General features: G+C 42.2%; 2 protein-coding genes across 5 annotated transcripts in view; both read left to right on the top strand.

Moving 5' to 3' along the window:
• ALMS1 (ALMS1 centrosome and basal body associated protein) overlaps positions 1 to 14,420 on the top strand; it is a 224,466-nt gene extending 210,046 nt beyond the window's left edge. For all 4 annotated transcript variants that reach the window (XM_054473537.2, XM_054473532.2, XM_054473546.2 and 1 more), the window contains 7 exons: positions 4,024 to 4,144; positions 5,296 to 5,499; positions 5,813 to 6,054; positions 6,807 to 6,990; positions 7,878 to 7,941; positions 13,099 to 13,198; positions 14,192 to 14,420. In XM_054473537.2, coding sequence (XP_054329512.1) covers positions 4,024 to 4,144; positions 5,296 to 5,499; positions 5,813 to 6,054; positions 6,807 to 6,990; positions 7,878 to 7,941; positions 13,099 to 13,198; positions 14,192 to 14,236 — 960 coding nt within the window. In that variant the 3' untranslated portion in view covers positions 14,237 to 14,420. The remainder of the gene's footprint in view (positions 1 to 4,023; positions 4,145 to 5,295; positions 5,500 to 5,812; positions 6,055 to 6,806; positions 6,991 to 7,877; positions 7,942 to 13,098; positions 13,199 to 14,191) is intronic.
• Positions 14,421 to 18,943: 4,523 nt separating this feature from the next.
• The window catches only part of LOC129026034 (centrosome-associated protein ALMS1-like), a 66,968-nt gene continuing 65,625 nt past the window's right edge, over positions 18,944 to 20,286 (top strand). The window contains exon 1 of the mRNA XM_054473527.2: positions 18,944 to 19,916. The gene's annotated coding sequence lies outside the window, so the exon portion shown is untranslated. The remainder of the gene's footprint in view (positions 19,917 to 20,286) is intronic.

The following is a 20,286-nucleotide window of genomic DNA, read 5'->3' as shown; positions in this document are numbered from 1 at the left end:
CGTCTGCCTTCTGCCTCTTCTGGAGATTTTATGTATATAGCATCAGATGTGGTCTTTTGCGTCTGCCTTTTTTTGTTAACATAATGATTTCAAGGTTCATCCGTGCTGTAGTATGCATCAGTGGTTCCTTTTTGTTGCTGAATAGTAATCCATTTTATGGATATACCACATTTTGCTTATCTTTCAGTTGATGGACATTTGGATTGTTTGATTTTTTTGGATGTGAATGCTGCTATTAATACTTGTGTAAAAGTTTTGTGTGGGCATACATTTTCATTTCTTCTGGGTTTTTACTCAGGAGTGAAATTGGTAGGTCATATGATAGGTTTATGTTTAACTTTATCAGAAATTGCCTAAGTATTTTCCAAAGTGGCTGTATCATTTTACATTCTCGCCTGCAATGTGTGAGGGTTTCGGTTTCTCCACTTCCTTGTCAACACTTGCTATTGTCCACCTTTTTACTTATAGCCATTCTAGTAGGTATGAAGTGCTATCTTACTGTGAGTTTAGTTTGAATTTCCCTAATGACTGATGATGTTGAACATTTTGTGTGCTTATTGGCCGCTCTTATATCTTCTTTGATGAAGTGTCTTTTTAAATCTTTTCGCCCATTTTAAAATTAGGGTATCTTCCTACTGAGTTGAAAGAGCTCTCTGTATACTCTGGTTACAAGTCCTTTGTCAGATGTATTTTTTGTAAATAATTTTTCCCAGGCTGTGGCTTTTGAAGTGCAAATGGTTTTAATACAGTAATGATGAAGTCCCGTTTAAACTGTTTTTCTTTTATGGATTGTGAATTGTACTTAGGGTGTTATATTCAAGAACTGTTTGCCTAACCAAAGTCACAGAGATGTTCTCCTATGTTTTTCATTAAAAGTTTGTTTTAATTATTATGTTTAGGTCTACAATCCATTTTTAGTACATTTTTTGTGTATGGTATGTTGTCTAACTTCATCTCTTTGCATAGGGATATTTAATTGTCCCAGCATCATTTGTTCAAACGAATATTATTTTCTCCAGTTGGTTGCTTCGGCCCCTTTGTTGAACACTAATTGATTACATACATAAGGCTTCATCTGGAATTTTCATTCTGTTCCATTGATATGTCTATATCTTTTTTTTTTTTTCTTAAGACGGAGTCTCACTCTGTTGTCAAGGCTGGAGTGCAGCCTTGCCTCCTGGCTCACTGCAACCTTTGCCTCCTGGGTTCAAGTGATTCTTCTGCTTCAGCCTCCCAAGTAGCTGGGACTACAGGTGCACGCCACCACACCCAGCTAATTTTTGTATTTTTAGTAGAGACTGGGTTTCACCATATTGGCTAGGCTGGTCTCGAACTCCTGACTTCGTCATCCGCCTGCTTTGGCCTCCCAAAGTGCTGGAATTACATGCATGAGCCACTGTGCCCGGCCAATCTATATCTATCCTTATATCAATACCACAATGCCTTGATTGCTATAACTTTATAAGATTTGAAATCAGGAAATATAAGTCCTCTACCTCTCTCTTTTTTTTTTTTTTTTTTCCCCCAGTAACTTTTGGCCCTTGTGGTCCTTGCCATTTCCACATAAAGTTGAGATCACTCTGTAGATTTATTGAAAAATGCTTGCTGGAATTTTGATAGAGATCGTGTAGAATCTACAGATTAATTTTGGGATAATTGCCATCCTAACAATTTTGAGACTTCCAATCCATGTATGGTGAATGTCTCACCATTTATATTGACCTCTGATCTCTCCCAGCAATGTTTTCTAGTTTTTAATGTGCAAACCTTACACTTCTTTTGTTAACTTTATTCCTAAATATTTTATTCTTTTTGATGCTATTGTGAGTGAGATAGTTTTCTTAATTTTATTTTCAGGTTGTCACTTGCTAGAATATAGAAATACAATTTTTTTTAATCTTATTGATCTTATATTCTGCAACGTGGGTAACCTTGGTTATTCTAGTTCTTTGAGGATTCCTTAGTATTTTCTACGGAGAAGATCATGTCATTTGTAAATAAAACCAGTGTTACTTCTTCCTTTCAATCTGGATTCTTTTCTTTCAGAGACATTTTATAAATAAAAAAGCAAACACCTACATAGACTTTTTTAGTACCTAACATGCTTTCTTCCCCTCTTTTATAGCTGCAGAGAAAGTATAATGTATTTCATATCAGTCACTTCTTTTTCATGTTCCTTTTTTTAAGGAGAAAATAAAAAATTTTTTTTAACATCATGGTAGTCTCTAGTTTTATATTAGTGTTTTATATTTTACCATCTAAATCATCTTTCTAAAATGCAGATTTTGTTTCCTTTTCTAGATGGGGAAACTGACACAAAGAGGTTGTGGCTTGCCTAAGTAGAGACCGCTAATAAAGGGAAGACCTGAAACTGGCCTAGCTATTTGGAATCCTGACGCAGAGCTTTTTTTTTTTTCTGCATCAAAGTTGCTGCCATTCCTCCTGCCTAATGAGCAGGCCTTTACAATTGCCCCTACTAAACATGCTCTGATTTAGCCCATCATTCCTGTTATTATTTGGGATCCTGACAGAGGCTCTCTCTCTGATGAGTATTGTATGTAAATTCTCCTGCTTTCCATATCTGAGACATTTATGTGTAAAATCTTAAGAAGGAATAGCCAGCACCAAACCCAGTGATTGCACACGGTAATTGGTTAGTAAATATTTGTTGTCAAATGCAAGATGTACCACTCAGTAAAGACATCTCTCTGTTTTGAAATTATATTTGGATAAGGTTGGTTCGGTCAGTTATGATTCTATCAACTTGTGTTATCATCCAACCCATATAACTCCATCTTGCCCTCAAAGATGCTATGAAATGTTCTGGCATTTTGTTCAAATCTAGGTATGGTATGCTACATATTCTTTTGGTTAGCCAGTAAAGTGACCTTATCTACTAGAGAAAACAAGGCTAACCTGGCAGGGCATGCTCTGCCTGCCTGACTGAGCCTGGCTTAAATCTGCTCATCTTTTTTTTTTCACCATTTCCGTGCAAATTATCTGATTCGTGATGCATCCTAAATTTTACATGTCATCAGTGTTCAGCCCACTAGTTTGCAATGCCTACCTTTCCGAAGATCAAAGTATTTCCTTTCTTCAAGTGTCTAACATAGATCTACTCACTACAATTCTGTTACAAGTTTCTTTGTGACTCTGGAATATGGTTTATCTAGTTCAAGGGATCAGATATGCTCAGTTTCCTATCCTCACCCAGGCTTTAATTTACCTCCACCAGACCTGCCTAAGTAGAAAATTCCCTAATATTTATTCAAAATATAGATGCCCAGACCCCTCCCCTAGAGATTCCAATTCATTATTCTGGGTTAGCCTCCCTCTGTCCTTATTAAAGATGGAGATATTAACAATGAACAAGTTTAAGAAGTACTATTTTACACTATAGTATTTGTTCAGCTATATCTTGTTAATCATTTTGTCATCCACCAACATTCCACCATCAGCTGCAATCCCTGAAATTGCCTTCATTGCTCTACTTGCTCTGAACGTAATTTAAAAGGCCTTTGGGACTCTCTAATACTTTTTGCAATACTCTACTCATCAGGATGTCTCATGAACCTTGCAGGTCTTTGGTGTTTGTCTTAGTATACGTGTCTGAGTCACCTCTTAGTTGGAGAGCACTCTCTTCAGTTCATCACTCTTTTCAGCTGTCTCCAGGCCTCTTTATCTCACATGAAAATCATATGCAGGTGTCACTTCAGAATTTCATTCTGAAGATGCATCAGACTAATGTTTGGCTAGCATTCTCTTCAGAGTTTTCCCAAGCCCAGTGAAAATAACCAGGCTTTTTTTGTCTTACCACCTTATAACAGCTTAAGTCCTATCCAACTACCACATTCTCCCTATCACAGATACAAGGCAGCAAATTCACAGTATCTCAAGCTTCCTCTAAATGCATCTCAACAGTTTGAATTGGATTAGAAAGAGGACTTGTTGGTTTGCTTATCCTGTGGGTAACTGTGACATTGACTGCAGGTAATAATAACAAGATCTCTTTTATTTTTCTAGGTAGCAAACCATGTGATTTCTTCTGACTCTGTTTCCTCTTCTGCCAGTAGTTTCCTGAGATCGAACTCTACTTTTTGCAACAAGCAAAATGTACACATGTTAAACAAGGGCATACAAGCAGGTAATTACTTGAATCTAAACTTTTTCATTGAAATACATTGAAATGGCTCTTAAACATATAAGATACTCAACCTCAATCATAATAAAGGACATGAAGAGAAAACTATATCCAACTGCCAATTTTCATCTTATCAGATTGGCAAAAATTCAAGTTTGATGGCAAGTTTGTGGGCAAGAGTGTAGGGAAGTGGGTTCCCTTGTATATTCCAGTGGGAGTAGTTGGTTCCCTGTGAAAGGCAATTTGACAGTTCCTATCAAAATCACTTTCACTCAGCATTTTTACTTTTGAAATGTATGCTATAGATATACTATAAATATGTGGAATTTAACCTATAGATACACTTGCATATGTGCAAAACAGTGTACAAAATTAACAAAATTGTTTATAGCAGGAGATTAAAATGAATTTAGGTGTTACTCAATAGCTGAATGATTACATAAATTATTGTATATCTAGATAATGAATGAAATTCTACATAGAATGAAGAAGCTCTCTCTGTACTAACATGGAAAGATCTCCAGGGCATATAATTGATTTTAAGAAAACGTACAGAACAGTATATAGCATACTACAATATGAATTTTTTTTAATAACAGAAATAAAGGAGGGAAGAGAATTGCTTAAATGTGCAAAATGAATTCTCTGGAACCATATGGGGTTGTGAACAGAGTAAATGGAGACCAGAAGTAGGAAGGAGGATTTTTAGCTATTGCCTTTCTATACCTTTTGGTTTCATAAAATAAAAATAAATAAACTTTCATCTTGATTGGTTTCTTCCCTTCAAATCCTGTCTTTACTTCTGTCAACCTCTTCCTTACCTGGGTGACTACCAAAAGGACTCTAAGTATTTATTGTCTTTCTGACTTGGGATCAGAGTTGAAATCCTTTACCCTTTGAACCCATATTTGTTCTTCTTTCCCTCTAATACCTAAAATGACTTACAAATAAAACTCTTTCTTTTTTCTTCTCCCTCTTTTTCCCTCCTACTCTCCCCTGTCCTTCCTTCTCTTCCTCTCTCTTCCCATCCCTCCATCCCACACAAAGGGATTGTATTTTTGAAACATTAAAAAGGGTTCATGTACTTACTTGAATAAATCTGTCAATTCAGCCTCAAGGTTACTCCCAGAGACACCTATGATCCTTCCCCTCAGGTAACTTGGAGATTGTGAACGGTGCCAAAAAAAACACTCGAGATGTTGGGATAACTTTCCCAACTCCAAGTTCCAGCGAGGCTAAATTGGAAGAGGACAGTGATGTGACTTCTTGGTCAGAAGAAAAACGTGAAGAGAAAATGCTCTTTACCGGTTATCCTGGGGACAGAAAGTTAAAAAAGAACAAGAAGAATTCCCATGAAGGTCAGTTTCTCATTCCAGATCTTGTAGTAGAGAAACTAGTGAATTTCAAGTCCCCTGTCATGCTGACTCTGTGTTTCCAAATGACTCTATGTGGCCCCCACCTACCCCCAGCCACCACCTTGTCAAGTTTTCAAAGTCCAGCACTGCAGTTCCACAGTCATCCCTGCAGTGGAACCAGACTCAAGGGCAGCCTGTGGCTGCTGACAGCTGAGATCCCTAAGAGTCTGTATTATATGCATGTCCTTGTTGAGAGCTGGGTGGGGCTGTAAAAAAGTGAAAAATCTGTTTTCCTTCTAAAAACTATTTCCTGTAGGAGTTTCCTGGTTTGTTCCTGTGGAAAATGTGGAGTCTGGATCAAAGAAGGAAAATGTACCCAAGACTTGTGGCCCTGGCATCTCCTGGTTTGAACCCATAACCAAGACCAGGCCGTGGAGGGAGCCACTGCGGGAGCAGAACTGGCAGGGGCAGCACCTGGACAGTCGGAGCTCCCTGGCAGGCCCAGTAAGAGAGGATGGCAGAGACCTACTGAAGCCATTTGTGAGAGCAACCCTGCAGGTGCAGTGATGCTGACTTAACTTTAGCCCTATGTGTAGGGAGAAGGGCAAAGCGCAGAGAAGCTGGCTCTGTCACTTGGCGAGTTGAGGTGTAAGCCTGAGACCCTCTTTTCAAGCACCTCCACAGTTCACCTGTTTTCACACATGAGGGCTGGGTTTCTAATCATCCATCAAAGGCTGCCTTACTCTTAACCATAGATGGTGCATCACCCTCAGGATCTGGGGACAAGGCCACAGGAGGGAGGATTTGCAGCTCTGCTTATTGGGCTTGTGGCTCCCTGTGTGTGGAGGGCCCGGAGACCTGACGCTTGTGCAGCCTCATGCGTGTTCCTCCATGTCCGCAGCTCCTGTTTCTGCTCCATGTCGGATTTAAAGGAAACCAAGTCTCTTCTGATATGTCCCTTGGGGGATAAAGGAAATGTTATTAATGATGTATTTGTTTGAATAGATCTTTAAAATAGCAGCATGGGCAGAGCTGTATTGCGTTGATGTTTCAGAGAGTTGTAATCGCCATAGTCTTAGTTCCTGGCCTATGCTGAAGGCATATATTTGATCCCTACGGATTCCAAGCTGGAGCTCTCCCCCATAGAGAGGTGTCAGAGGATTCTTCAACTCTAGATATTTTCTCGGCATTTGAATCAGGCTTCCCCAAACCTCTTGGGCAGGTGGTGTGTTTCCAGGCATATGGAGAGTAGATTGCATCATTAATCTGAGGCTGGGCATTTTCTCTTTTTTTTTTCTCTTTTTTTTTAGGAATCGCTTCAGTTTCACAGACCTGACTTCATCTCCCGCTCTGGGGAGCGGATAAAGCGCCTGAAGTTAATAGTCCAGGAGAGGAAGCTTCAGAGCATGTTACAGAGCGAGCGGGATGCACTATTCAACAGTGACAAGGAACGGCAGGGCCACCAGAATCGCATGCGCCCGCTGCCCAAGAGAGGTATGCCCTTCCCGTTCACTTTCCTGTGAGTGGAATAGAGAAGGCAAGGTCTGCTGCTGTGCTGCAGAGCCCTGCTAAAGGCCAGGCCAGGCCAGTTACCTGGGCAGACAGCGACCTTTTGCTTGCCAAGACTCAAACCTTCTTAGCTAGCAGAACCTCCCCAACTTAGCCGTCGGCACATTCATGATCCAAGTAAGCCCAGTTACTTTCGCCCTGTCACTGCATCTTAAACCAGCCCTGTGTCTGTGAGCAAGTTAGTTCCAAAAGTATATTGATTTTTCCTGAAAAGATGGGGCTGATTCCAGGCTTCCCTACCTCTTAGGATGGTAATAATAATAATAATAATAATAATAATAAACACATAGTCCTTACGTCTTGCCCAGGCACTGTTCACATTAGCGCTTACAACACCCTCAGTAGGTACCATTAATATATCTACTTTATAGTGAGAAAACTGAATCAAAGGGAGATTAAGTATCTCTCCCAAGATGACATACCTGGTAAGTAAAAGCTAAGATTTGAACCCAGGTGCCCTCCTCTGGAGTCTGCATTCTTAACAATTATGATAACCAGATCTTGATAAAATAATGAAAGCTGTGAAAACTACAAAGCACTACCTAATTCTTTCATCCAACCTTACCTAGAAACTGGCCAATTTTTTAATTCAAAGCCTAGTCTTTGCTACAGAGTGTTATGTCCTTAGGGCCTTAGGCTGCTGTCCCTGTTACCCTAGTTTAACCCTGGCTTGCCTTGGTCATTGCTCCCCACTCAGTCTTGCCAGCTCAGGGTAGGGGCACCAAGTCCTAGCAGCTCCCTCTCCCAGCTCTTGCACCATACCCTCTGGGTTAAGTCACTGTCCACTGAAAACCCTTTCTTCTCTTGCTTAGTCTTCCTGGCTATCCAGAAGAACAAGCCTATCAGCAAGAAGGAAATGATTCAGAGGTCCAAACGGTAAGACCAAGAAAACAAGAGTACGTATACAAGTGTAAACCAGGCCACCGAGTGGTCAGGAGCTCTGGCTTGCACCTAGAATAAAGGCATTATGCTCAAGTTTAAACATTATGAGAAAGTTGTGAGAATCATTTCTCACTTATGGCACTGGAAAAAAAAATAGCACATCATGGTATGAATGACTCATATGCAAAAGATGAAAAACTGCTCACTAATGTGCATGTCTTAGGCTCCTCTTTATTAGAAACCTAAATGTAAATAAAGAATATTTTAGGCCAGGTGCGGTGGCTCAAGCCTGTAATCCCAGCACTTTGGGAAGCCGAGGTGGGCGGATCACTTGAGGTCAGGAGTTCAAGACCAGCCTGGCCAACATGGTGAAACCCCGTCGCTACTCAAAATACAAAAATCAGCCCAGTGTGGAGGTGCAAGCCTGTAATCCCAGCTACTCAGTAGGCTGAGCCGGGAGGATCCTTGAACCTGGGAGGCAGAGGTTGCAGTGAGCTTAGATGATGCCACTGTACTCCAGTCCGGGTGACAGAACGAGACTCCATCTCAAAAAAATTTAAAAAAGATTATTTTGAAATAAAATTAAATATGTATTTGGGCCACACCTTTTATTTTAGCAATCCCGTTTCTAGGAATTGATCCAATAGGGTGAGAAAGAACAGTGTTCTCCAGAACACATTAAGTTAAACTTTTTTAAAAAATTAAATTTTCGAAGCAGGTGAACACTGTTACCATTTGTGGTCTTTAAAAATAAGTATTTGTACCTATGTAGATGTGTATACTTTTACATGTATAGAATATTTCTGGAAGACAGAAAAAAGTGATAATACTGAGTGCCTTTGGAAAGGATAACTGATGTAGTAGATTTTTTGACTTTTTATAATTTTTGAATTTTGTGCCATGATGAACGAGCATTAGCTAGTCATTAATTAATTCATTTGAGTGTTGGATGTGGTGGTACATTTCTGTAATCCCACCTACTCAGGAGTCTTAGGTGAGAGAATCTCTTAAGCCCAGGAATTTGAGACTGCAGTGAGCTATGATCACACCAATATGCTCTGGTCTGGGTAACAGACTGAGACTCTGTATTCAAAAAATAATAAATAACATTTTAAAAAATTAATTCATTTCAGATATTCATATATTGATCATGAGAATGCCAGAGAATAAGTTAAGGTTGACGTTTTTAGGCGTTCTTTGGAGACTTGCTTTAATAAGAATAGTCTCTTAGTTGGCATAATGCTTCTGCAGTAACGGTACTTTAAAACAGTTTATCTCATGGACTTTAAGCATTCCTCTTGAAATCTTGTTTTTATTCTATCTAGTCAGCCCTTATAGGCAATCCAAAGGGATGCTTTAGTGCAGTCGTTCTCAGAGAGTGGTCTGTGGTGTCCTGGAAGTTGCTGAGACCCTTTCAGGCGATTTGCAAGGTCAAAACTAATTTCAGAATGACACCAGGATGTTCTGTGCCTTTTTTGCTGTGTTGGCTATTTGCACTGATGATGCAAGAGTACTGGGAGAGGAGTAAAACCATTGGTGTCTTACCACTATTCAAGACAGTGGCACCAAACTGTACTAGTCTAGTAGGCATTGTATCCTACACAGCCTCCCACCAGGAGTGTGGTGGAAGAACAAGGAAGCAGTGTAAATGGAGGTACACAGGAAGCACTTCCTTAGCACAGTGAAAGATGATGACTGTTTCAAGGAAAAGCACTTATGCCATGGTTTGTGTCGTGAGCTGAACCAGCTGCCTTTTTCCTGGAACATGACTTTTACTTGAAAGAGTAACTGACAGAAAACCAATTATTCTGACTTGTGTTTGTAGCAGACATTTTCTTGAAAATGAAGAAGTGAGTCTGTGACTTCAGGAAAATGTCTGACAGTATCTGTTGCCAAAGAAAATGTGAGTTTTCAAGCCAACAATAGAATTCTAGAAAACTTGTATTCACCACCATGGGCTTGATGACCTCTTAGTACTTAGACCTTTCTGATGAGATAAGCAGTGACATTAACAAATGTGATGTTTTTCATGTTATCCAAATACATTTGTCAACATTTGGAAGATCTGCATAACTCCCCGGACCAGGATTTTCCAGATGATTATTGCTTTTTGTTGCAAAATCAGGGAATAGATAGAAGATTCATTGAAATAGTACAAGATAGACTGATGGATTTTTATGTAACAGAATAGGAAACATTTACTGACATGTTTTCAGATTCCACCTTGCAACTAATTTTTAAGAAACTACCACTTGTCAGCTAGGCACAGTGGCTCAGGCCTGTAATCCCAGCACTTTGGGAGGCCAAGGTGGGCAGATCCCTTGCGGTCACGAGTTCAAGCCTGACCAACATGGTGAAATCCTTCTCTACTAAAACTACAAAAATTAGCTGGGCATGGTGGTGGATACCTGTAATCCCAGCTACTCTGGAGACTGAGGCAGGAGAATTGCCGGAACCTGGGAGGCAGAGGTTGTAGTGAGCCACGATCACGCCACTGCACACCAGCCTGGGCAACAAATGCAAAACTCTGTCTCAAAAAAAAAAAAAAGAAAAAAAGAAAAGAAAAGAAGCTATCATATGTCAAGTTTGGGTGTAATATCAAAGAAGATCAAGAGTTACCTGAAAAGAATATTACAATAACTTCTCTCATTTCCAAATACGTGGAAAATCTATATGTAAGCTGGATTTTTTAATGTATACTTTAACCAGAGCAAGATGGGACAACAGACTTAATACAGAAGCAGATACGAGTCTAGCTGTCTTCCATTAAACCAGACATTAAAGAGTTTTCTAAAAAATGTAAACAGTGCCACTCTTCTCACTAACATTTTTTTGTTTTGCAAAACGTCTTTATTTCTCATTAAAAATACAGGTTTCTTATGTTAGCATGTCACAGGCTTATTGTTATTTCAAGTGAATTAAAAAATAAAGTTTTTCTCAATTTTTAATTTTAATTTTTGATACAGTATCAATAGATAAAACCTACATTGGGATCCTCAACGTTTAGGAGTGTGAAGGGGGCCCTAAGTCTAAATTATTTTTGAACCACTGCTTCATTCTAACTCAGATCACAAAATGGAATTAGGGGAAATTATACAGGGTTTCTTGTGGGGCAGCTACTTATACTCTCACCTCAGCAAGAGCAGTCACTGCTGTAAGGGACTAGGAAGCTTGCCTACGGGAAGACAGGCAGGACATCTCCTACAACGTATCAATGCTTTCAACCAGAAATATACTTACATGAGTGGATTTAGTGCCCATCTTCTGAGAGACTTTTTAAACTGTTTTTAAACTGGTACATTTTCATTAGGTTGCTTCTATTGACGTTTATTTCTTGTATGGCTTCTTTTAAAGGAAGTGATGTGTTTCCATCTGAGAATCTTAAATATCATCTAGTAACTCTTAATATTTAGGAAACTACAACCCAGAGAGGGGAAATAACCCAGCAAGTTAGGGTCACAGCTGGGGTTAGAGCCTGGTGTTTGGCCTTCAATTGTGTCCCATTAAGGAGTTCTATCTCTGCAGCCTGTGTTACTCATCTTTTGTCATCATCTATCTCTGTCAAAGATATTTAAAGGTTCCCGTGAGAAGGAAAGATTTCAAGAGGAAAGAACGTAGCTCTTTTATTTGGAAGCACTTCTTCCAGAGTGGCCTTCAGGAGACACCTTCACCTTCTCTAATCTGTTTCCCGCAGAGCCCTGCATCAATCCAGTGATTTTTTTTCCAGATTATAGAAAACTTCAGGAAATATAGAGAAAAGTAGAAAAAAGAAGATGAATATCACTTATCAGCCCTCCATCTAAACATAACACTAGTCCTGTTTTTGGTGGGAGGCGTGGGAATGTTGTAGAGACCTGCATAACACACACTTTTTTCCTCAAATTGTTGATCATACTGCATATACAGGTTTGTATCTTGCTTTATTTTACTCAACATTATGTTGTGAACCTTTCCTATGACATTAAAAATTCTGAAACTTTTTTGTTTGATATACATGAAACATATTTGTAACATATACATTCCATTATACTTCATAATCTATTTAACTGTTGTTTTGTTGGAAATGTATTTACAATGAGAGTGCCTTTATCAAATGCACATTTGTGTTTCTCCCCAATTAAAATCATTGCCACCCAACCCCTGCTAGAACAGATCCCATGTTTTTCACATGGCCACAAGATCCTCCACAGCCCACCTCACCCTCACCCCCACCTGTTTCCCACCTATTCCTTTACACTCCTTTTCAGGAAGCCTCGACTTCATTTTTACCAACACTCATTATCCCTTCCTTGAGTGTCTTCTGCCCTTCTCCCCATTCCCTTTCTGCTCTTATCTATCATTATTGTTTTATTATTATTATTTTTCAGATGGAGTCTCACTTTGTCACCTAGCTGTAGTGTAGCAGTGGCTCAATCTTGGCTCACTGCAACCTCTGCCGCCCAGGTTCAAGTGATTCTCCTGCCTCAGCCTGCTGAGTAGCTGGGATTACAGGCATCTGCCACTGCACCCACCTAATTGTTCTTTTTGTAGTTTTAGTAGAGACGGGGTTTCACCATCTTGGCCAGGCTGCTCTTGAACTCCTGACCTCATGATCCACACACCTCAGCCTCCCAAAGTGCTAGGTTTACAGGCTTGAGCCACTGCACCTGGCATTCCTATCTAGTCTTAAGACCAAACTTACCTCTAATTTCCTCTCTGGAGCCTTTCCGAACCTCCTTCTACCAGACCAAGTTTCTTCTCCTCTAGGACTTATTGTAGATGTGACCATTTCAGTACTTTTCCATAATTTCACTTGTGTTTACAAACACAATAGTAACACTGTTCATTATCTTATATTGTAACAATCCATTTTTGCATGTAGAGTGGAAAGTAGAAGTTCACCTCATTTATCTCACTCCTTTCCCCCCTTTATCCCACTCCTTTCCCAGACATAAGCACTATTAGGATTTTATTGGGTTTGTATTTATCTATCTGCTCTTCCAGATTGTGAGCCCCCAGGCCAGGAGTATCTAACGGGTCCCAGGGCCTTTCTGGGAGGGATGAGCTCCTGGAGAGTGGGAGGCATAGGGAGGGATGGTGAGAGGAGATCTCGTGCATCTGCACCCTGGTAACCTCCCCGCTTTCTGTCCTTTCACTTGTGCCATTTCGAAGGATTTATGAGCAGCTTCCAGAAGTACAGAAAAAGAGAGAAGAAGAGAAGAGAAAATCAGAATATAAGTCATACCGGCTGCGAGCCCAGCTATATAAAAAGGTCAGTGGGTCCTCTGTCTAGAGTGGGATGGATCAGGTTCACTGGGGGAAAGAGAAATGGAGAAAACACGTTGCCTGTTGAGTGTGCAGTCAGAATGAACCGCATTTGAGGAATGAACTTAGAGTGCACCAGACCAGTGTTGAAATTTGGAAGAAGGCATCTGTAATTAGACTTTAAATCAGGTTTAGCTCCCCATCCATAATTGTGTAAGGCCCTTTCCATGCATTCATTTGGAGTGAAACCAAATTTCACACACAGGAGTTCATTGACATATCATGGTGGAAATACCAGAATTATCAGGTTTCCATTCCAGAGTCCCAGGTGGTGATTTCATGCCCCTCATTGGTGAGTCAGATGCCTCTAGAACTGTTAAACTGGAAGGTGCATAACTGCGGCATAAGAGTTGTCCACTTGGATGGTCAGAGGCCTCCAACTTGTCACCATGCCCTGCCCATTGTCCCAGTGGAGTCAGTGTTGCTGCAAGTCCAAGAACCTCACGGGGCAGGGTTGGTGTTACCAGTTAATTCTCTGAGAAACCTGACTGGCTCCTATGCCTGAAGGGCCATATCCTTCACTGTAGTTGTTTCCTTCTCACCCCGTCAGTCACCAGACTGATGTGGGATGGGAGCTGCTTCTGGAGCAGGCCCCAGAACCCAGGCGGGTGCCTCAGGTGGAGGTCCCAGGCACCACACCGCCTGTCTGGTGCGTCAGCATCGCAGGGCCAGGCCTCTCCTTATGCTACTGTATGTGGGAACTGATGGATTATCTGTGTCTCTATAGAAATAATAGATATTGATTACAGATCTTCTTTCCTGAACGTTTCAGGAAGTATTTTTTATATGACAACCATAGTTTCTGAAGCAGAGTAAAATGAACAAGATTTGAGTAGGACCACACTGATTCTCCTTGGTGACATGGCTGCGGGGAGGAGAGGCATCTGCCTCTGATGGCAGTAATATCTAACTTCTTTCCTGCCTTTCTTTTCTTGTACAGAGAGTGACCAATCACCTTCTGGGGAGAAAAGTTCCCTGGGACTGACACAAGTTTATTTCCCTCAGAGCCTTGGAATTCTATTTTATGAACCTAGAGAAGCACAATCCTTACTTTTGTGAGTCTGGTTGAATAAAGCTTATTCTTTGTCCATGTGTATTTTAGAAATTGTAACTTCTAAAGAATCTGGAGTAGAGTGGTGATTAAAATTCCTAATGGTTTGCGAGCAATACTTTCTGCATAATGGCCTTATCCACTGGGCTGTGTGTTACAATGATATGATCATTTCTCAAGAATGAGTGCCGTTTTGTATGTGTTTTTATACTTTTAGAAAATAAAAACTTTAGAGTAACTAATAGTAAACAATTCTTTCCCATCTGGAGAGATGCAAGGAGCTATGCATTGTCTCCACCGAGGTGTCTAAATGCATCAATTGAGGGAAATGGGCTCTTAGAATGAAATGTAGCCTGTCTCTTTAGAAACACAATGTGCTGTAGTGGGAGCACTGTTGTGGGCTTTGAGGAGCGGGTGTCTGGTTAGATGCCCACCGGGTACACCCAGAGAATGCTGCAGGAGAGGCGTCTTGGGTCCACAGCCTCCTCTCAGCCCCAGTCCCCTAGGGACTCTCTGTGTAGGCTGGGGAGAAAGGCAACCAGCCTTGGCTGATGGATCTTCCTCCACCCACACTCGGTTTTGGGATTAAAGCCTGAGACCATTTATCATTACACATGAAACCAACACTTACAACATAAAGGACAACTTCTGAAAAAGATGAGTCAATGAATGAGATAAAGCACTTAACCTGGTAACTGGATCACAGTGTAACAGGATTTTTTTTTTTTTTTCGTGTGGCCTGGAATTACAGCTAAGGCCCAAAGTGCTGGAGGAAGGTTTTCAACAGCCTCACTCTAAGTTCAGCAAACCCCGGTATTAAGGTTGGCAAGGGCCAGTTGTCCACCAAGAAGACTTCCTGGGAGGCTGTATCCAAGAGCAGGCCCTGCCCTCAAGCACAGTTCAGAGCTTTCAGATCCTGCCCCCTGGGCTCCCTGCCACCAAGAGGACACTGGGAAAAGAACCCATGGTGCATGAGGTCAACTCCTAGTTCTTCCCTTTCTTGCTGGGCAAGGTAATGAAGCACTTTTGGCCAATTTCCCTGTAAAATGAGAGGGTTAATACCTCTAAGCCCCTCTTTACATAAACTCTAAAACAATGTGACTATTTCCACCTCTTGTGAGACATTATTATTCAGAATAGAAACAAATTGTTGTCTGAAACCTGGGTCTGCAAAGAACCCAGGCAAAGATGGAGTCTGATGAGGAATGATGAGCATGATTCTAGGCCCAAAGCTGTGGCATCCAGACACTTTCCCAGGGCAGTTAGATTTGGTCCTGGGAGGCCCAGGTGGCAGTTGCCAGCCAGCTCCTCCCAGCACCAGCCAGAGTGCACCTCCTCAGGAGAACTTGTTAGCATCTCCACTGGGTTCCTTTAAGCCGGAAATCTATGGACTTGCTTTCACGTTATAACAGTATTTCCCCAGGCCACCAACCATGGGCATGTTCCCGAGGCAATGTCAAAGCACAGAAGGTGGCAGGAAGGGGACGTGTTGTGGAGATTCTCACAACTGCAGTCTTCCTGCCTGTCCTGTGCCAGGACACCTTCTGGCTGAGTGCAGGCTGAAGAATCCAGGCATCAACCTCACAATCCCAGGGACTCCCTCAGTGTCCGTTCTGCCCCAGAACTAAGGATGGCTTCCCACACTGCACAGTTCTGTGGGGGCTGAGAGCATCTGCTACAAACCACAGAGTCACCACCTTGTACAGCCACTCCTGCAGCCATCAGACTTTCCCTATGTGTGGCAGGACCTTGAGCCTCTTATTTTGTTTTGGTTGATTTTTGTTCTTGCACAGGTGCAGGAAGCCTAAGCAGAGGCTGCATCATTGCCCCTGGTTCTGAACTGTGGTGGGATTCACTTTTGAATTGCTTCATCCTAGGCCTAGATCACACCTAACCTGGGAAGCACCACCCTCTTCCCTCCTTGAAGTGAGACTCCAGCCTCCTCAGTCCTCTTCCCTGAAGGCAGCTTCTGTTTCATCCCCTCTCCAGCAAAGACCACCAGTGCAAGTATTTTCAGGGGAGAGAATATATGAAGAAAGCAGTCTTTTAACTGTAAATCACGATACGTTTTGTATGTTCCCAATGACTGTTTGGAATGATCAAATGAATGATTGTTTGGAACATTGTCTGGATGTTATCAAAACAAAAACAAACCAGAATTTATTCCCCTGGCAAGTAACAAATGACTTTCCATGAGAACGCAGGTTTTGACCAAAGGAGTTTTATTACTTGTCACAAGTAAGGAGAGCACTGGGAGTGTTCTCCAAAGCAGTGTTTCCTAAGAGAAAATGAAAGCAGGGCTTTATGTGGTGTTGGAGAGGGGAGAGGGTGCATCATCGCATGTAGAGGAGGGTTCCCAGTGGCACAGATGCAGTGAGTCATGGTGCCAGCACACAGGTTGCATGTTGTGGTAATGAAGCTACACGTCTCCTGAGGTGCAGGCTTTAGCACGGTCATGAGGAAAATTCACTGGGGTTCATCTGTAAGTGGTCAGGGTCTTTGAGGAGGTGGTTCCAACCAACTAGGTGACCACATTTCACACAGGGTTTGAGATAAAACTGGCTTCATGGCAAGAGGCTGTAACACAGGCTGATTGCTTGAATTGACAAAATTCCTGTACTCCCTGGATTCCTTCCTGTTGGCCTACAAATTTCCTCCCCTAGAGATATGTGACTCTTCATTCTTGAGAGGTCATTCTTCTGTAACTTTATGCTGATTAGGGATGCCGTGTCCAGAGATATTAGGGGAGTGAAAATCTCTAGACACTAAATCTAAATGTGTTTTGAGGTCTCCCAAGAAAGTCTGCAAAGGCTGGTATTGTTGTTGGAAGTTGCAGTTGAAATTTTTCTAATCTGGAAGATACAAATTTTACCAAGAGATTTAAGATCCAGGGACCAAACAACAGTAGTACAAACAATAAAGTTAATAGTTCTACTAGGGGCAGAATATTACCAAGTAATTGGTGTTGCCCATTTGATAGCTTCCCAAATAGAACTATGGCCCTGTGGATTAAAAGCATGTAACCAAGAGGCTTGGGCATAGATCTTCTTAATGTCAACTTCTGTTTCCCCTGAGGTGTTTACTCAGGGACAGCAAGAGGAATTAGTAACTGCACAAACTCCTCCCTGTTCCACTAAAAGATTGTCTAATACTGTACCGTTATCTAGCACCACAGTAACCAAGGAATCAACTGAGGATGCTAAAGACTGAAGTTTTCTAGTCAAGTTTTTTTACAGTGGTTTCATGATAAGCATATCCCCAAAGAGCAACCATCCTGGATGCTGCTCACATCCCCCACAAATTAAACTCATTGCTTTTTTGTTTTTGTTTTTGTTTTTGTTTTTTGAGACGGAGTCTCGCTCTGTCGCCCAGGCTGGAGTACAGTGGCGCCATCTCAGCTCACTGCAAGCTCCGCCTCCCGGGTTCACATCATTCTCCTGCCTCAGCCTCCTGAGTAGCTGGGACCACAGGCGCCTGTCACCACGCCCGGCTAATTTTTTTGTATTTTTAGTAGAATACGGGGTTTCACCATGTCAGCCAGGATGGTCTCGATCTCCTGACCTCGTGATCCACCCGCCTTGGCCTCCCAAAGTGCTGGGATTACAGGGGTGAGCCACCGCTCCTGGCCCCAACACATTGCTCTTTTTGACCTGACTTGTAGTAGACCCGCCTCAACAGCCTCAATATCAGAGGGGCTCGCAGGCCAATTGTACATTGTCCTTCCATCCAAACATTCTCCATGCAGGGATGAGCGACGCCAAGTGGGGTAAAGGGAAAGAACCTCGAGGCAAACCGGCATGGGGTAGATGTTTGTGGGGGACCCACAGATGAGCACATTCCCCCAGATGGGCACATACTCATTTGGGGATAAAGATATTTAGCTGGGCGCAGTGGCTCACACGTGTAATCCCAGCACTTGGGAAGGCCGAGGCAGGCAGATACTTGAGGTCAGGAGTTCAAGAATAACCTGGCCAACATGGTGAATCCCCGTCTGTACTAAAAATACAAAAATTAGCTGGACATGGTGGTGTGCACCTGTAATCCCAGCTACTCAGGAGGCTGAGACAGGAGGATGGCTTGAACCCAGGAGGCGGAGGTTGCAGTGAGCTGAGATCGTGGCTCTGCACTCCAGCCTGGGTGACAGAGCAAGACTCAGTCTCAAGACATTTAATAGTTGTGCTATTTGGCTCCAGGTGCCATTATTCTTACATGAAGGAAGACAGGCCCACCCCGCAGGTGGTCCCTATCCCTGCAGTCAGCTGAGACATTATTCTTATAAGCTGTTGGCCTGTTTACCTGGGTGTACCAGAAACTGGGGCTTGGTATTCCTTACCATGAACTCCATTTACTGCTCTGTCTCCAATATTTTTTAGTGATGTTCATGTCAGGACACCAGTAAGTCATATTGGGGTGGCAGGTGGTAGTGTTCAAGGAGACCGGTTACCTCGGTTTTGTGTCTGGTCCTGTGTCAGTGTAGTAAGTCTGCCCTGGAGGAATTTCACAGCTTCTGCATACTTGGTGTATAGCTGAGCCATTTAGCAAGGTTGACACCTAGGTGGCATTTGCTATAGAGGTGCTAGTCAAGGTGATGCAAGGGAGTTCCTCACTCTCTGGGAAGAGGGTAACCACAGGGAAGGGGAGCTTTCTCCAGTTCTGTGGGTGAGTGTGAAATGTGAGGATTGCTACAAGTCCTATCACTTGGGCAGATCAAGCTCATGGGTGCCCATAGCATATCCAGCATTGGAACAGGCCATTTCCTTTCACTGTGATGTGGGGAAAACTGACTATTGTATTGTCTTCCCAGAGACCACTGGCCATGGTAATAAAAGGGACTAACCAGTAGAGAGAGACCAAGTTCATTGTATATACTATATGGTGATTTAGCACCAGTTAAGAGTTTTTACAGAATGTAAAAGAGCATAGAGATTCCTCTAAGAATGAAGAAATTCCTGATATATCGAGAGCATTGCAAGGGCACATTTTACTTATCTGTGTCCCTTGTCTGGAAGAGGAGCTTAAGATCAGAGGCCAGTTCATAGGAATAAGTTGGATCTAATGAAGCCTGGTCTGAGGGCACTGGTGAAGGCTTCAATCGGAATGACAGATCCAGGGTCTGAGCCCCTGCAATTTAAGAGAAGAGTGAGTGGTTATCAGCACAGGGTAGGACCCAGTCCAGATAGGATTTAGCTGGTCTTGAGGTGATCCAACTGGAAGACAGGTTCACATATTGGATTGAGAACTTGTGTTAATTTTCCTAAATACACAATATGTTTTACATCCCTCTCAGTCTCACCATAAGGGCATGTCAAAGGTTCCATTGTGCCAGGGTAAGCTCTTCCGTATAGTAATTCAAAAGGGCTAAGTCTCACTTTCCCTTTTGATGCCAGCTGAACTCATGTTAGTTTGATGGAGAGGCACTTTAGCCAGCTTTCATGAGTTTCCTGGCATGGTTTAGCTGAAGTGACCTTTATGGTTCTATTAGTATCTTTGTCCTTTTCAGATGACTGGGGCCTCCAGTCTGCATGTAACCTCCATTTGATTTCCAAGGCAGAGAATACCCCCCGGCTAACTTTGGAAATGAAGGCAGCTCCATTGTCACTCTGGATCAATCAAGGTAAGCCACACTTCAAGAGGATGTCTTTGAGTAAAGCTCTGGCATCATTTGCCTTTTCTGTGTGACAAGGTAAGGTCTATCCAGCCAGTAAAGGTGTCCACACAAATCAGGTGGTACATGAGGTTTCCAGGTGCCTGGAGCATCACTGTAAAGTCTATTTGCCATTCTCCTGGTATGCCTGCCCCCGCCCCTTAGTTGAGGCACAGAGAGCCTGGTCTGAGCATTATTTTGTGTATATTTGTGGCACCTGTTAGAGATTTAGACTATTTTACCACTTGGATTGGGTACCTTTATTACCCTCATCAACCAATTGCGTAAGGTTTTGATATGGTTAGGCTTTGCGTCCCCACCCAAATCTTATCTTGAATTG

Source organism: Pongo pygmaeus, chromosome 12 (assembly GCF_028885625.2).
Source record: "Pongo pygmaeus isolate AG05252 chromosome 12, NHGRI_mPonPyg2-v2.0_pri, whole genome shotgun sequence".
Classification (NCBI taxonomy): Eukaryota; Metazoa; Chordata; class Mammalia; order Primates; family Hominidae; genus Pongo; species Pongo pygmaeus.
The sequence above is the reverse complement of the archived record's forward strand: the minus strand, read 5'-3'. Positions and strand labels throughout refer to the sequence as shown.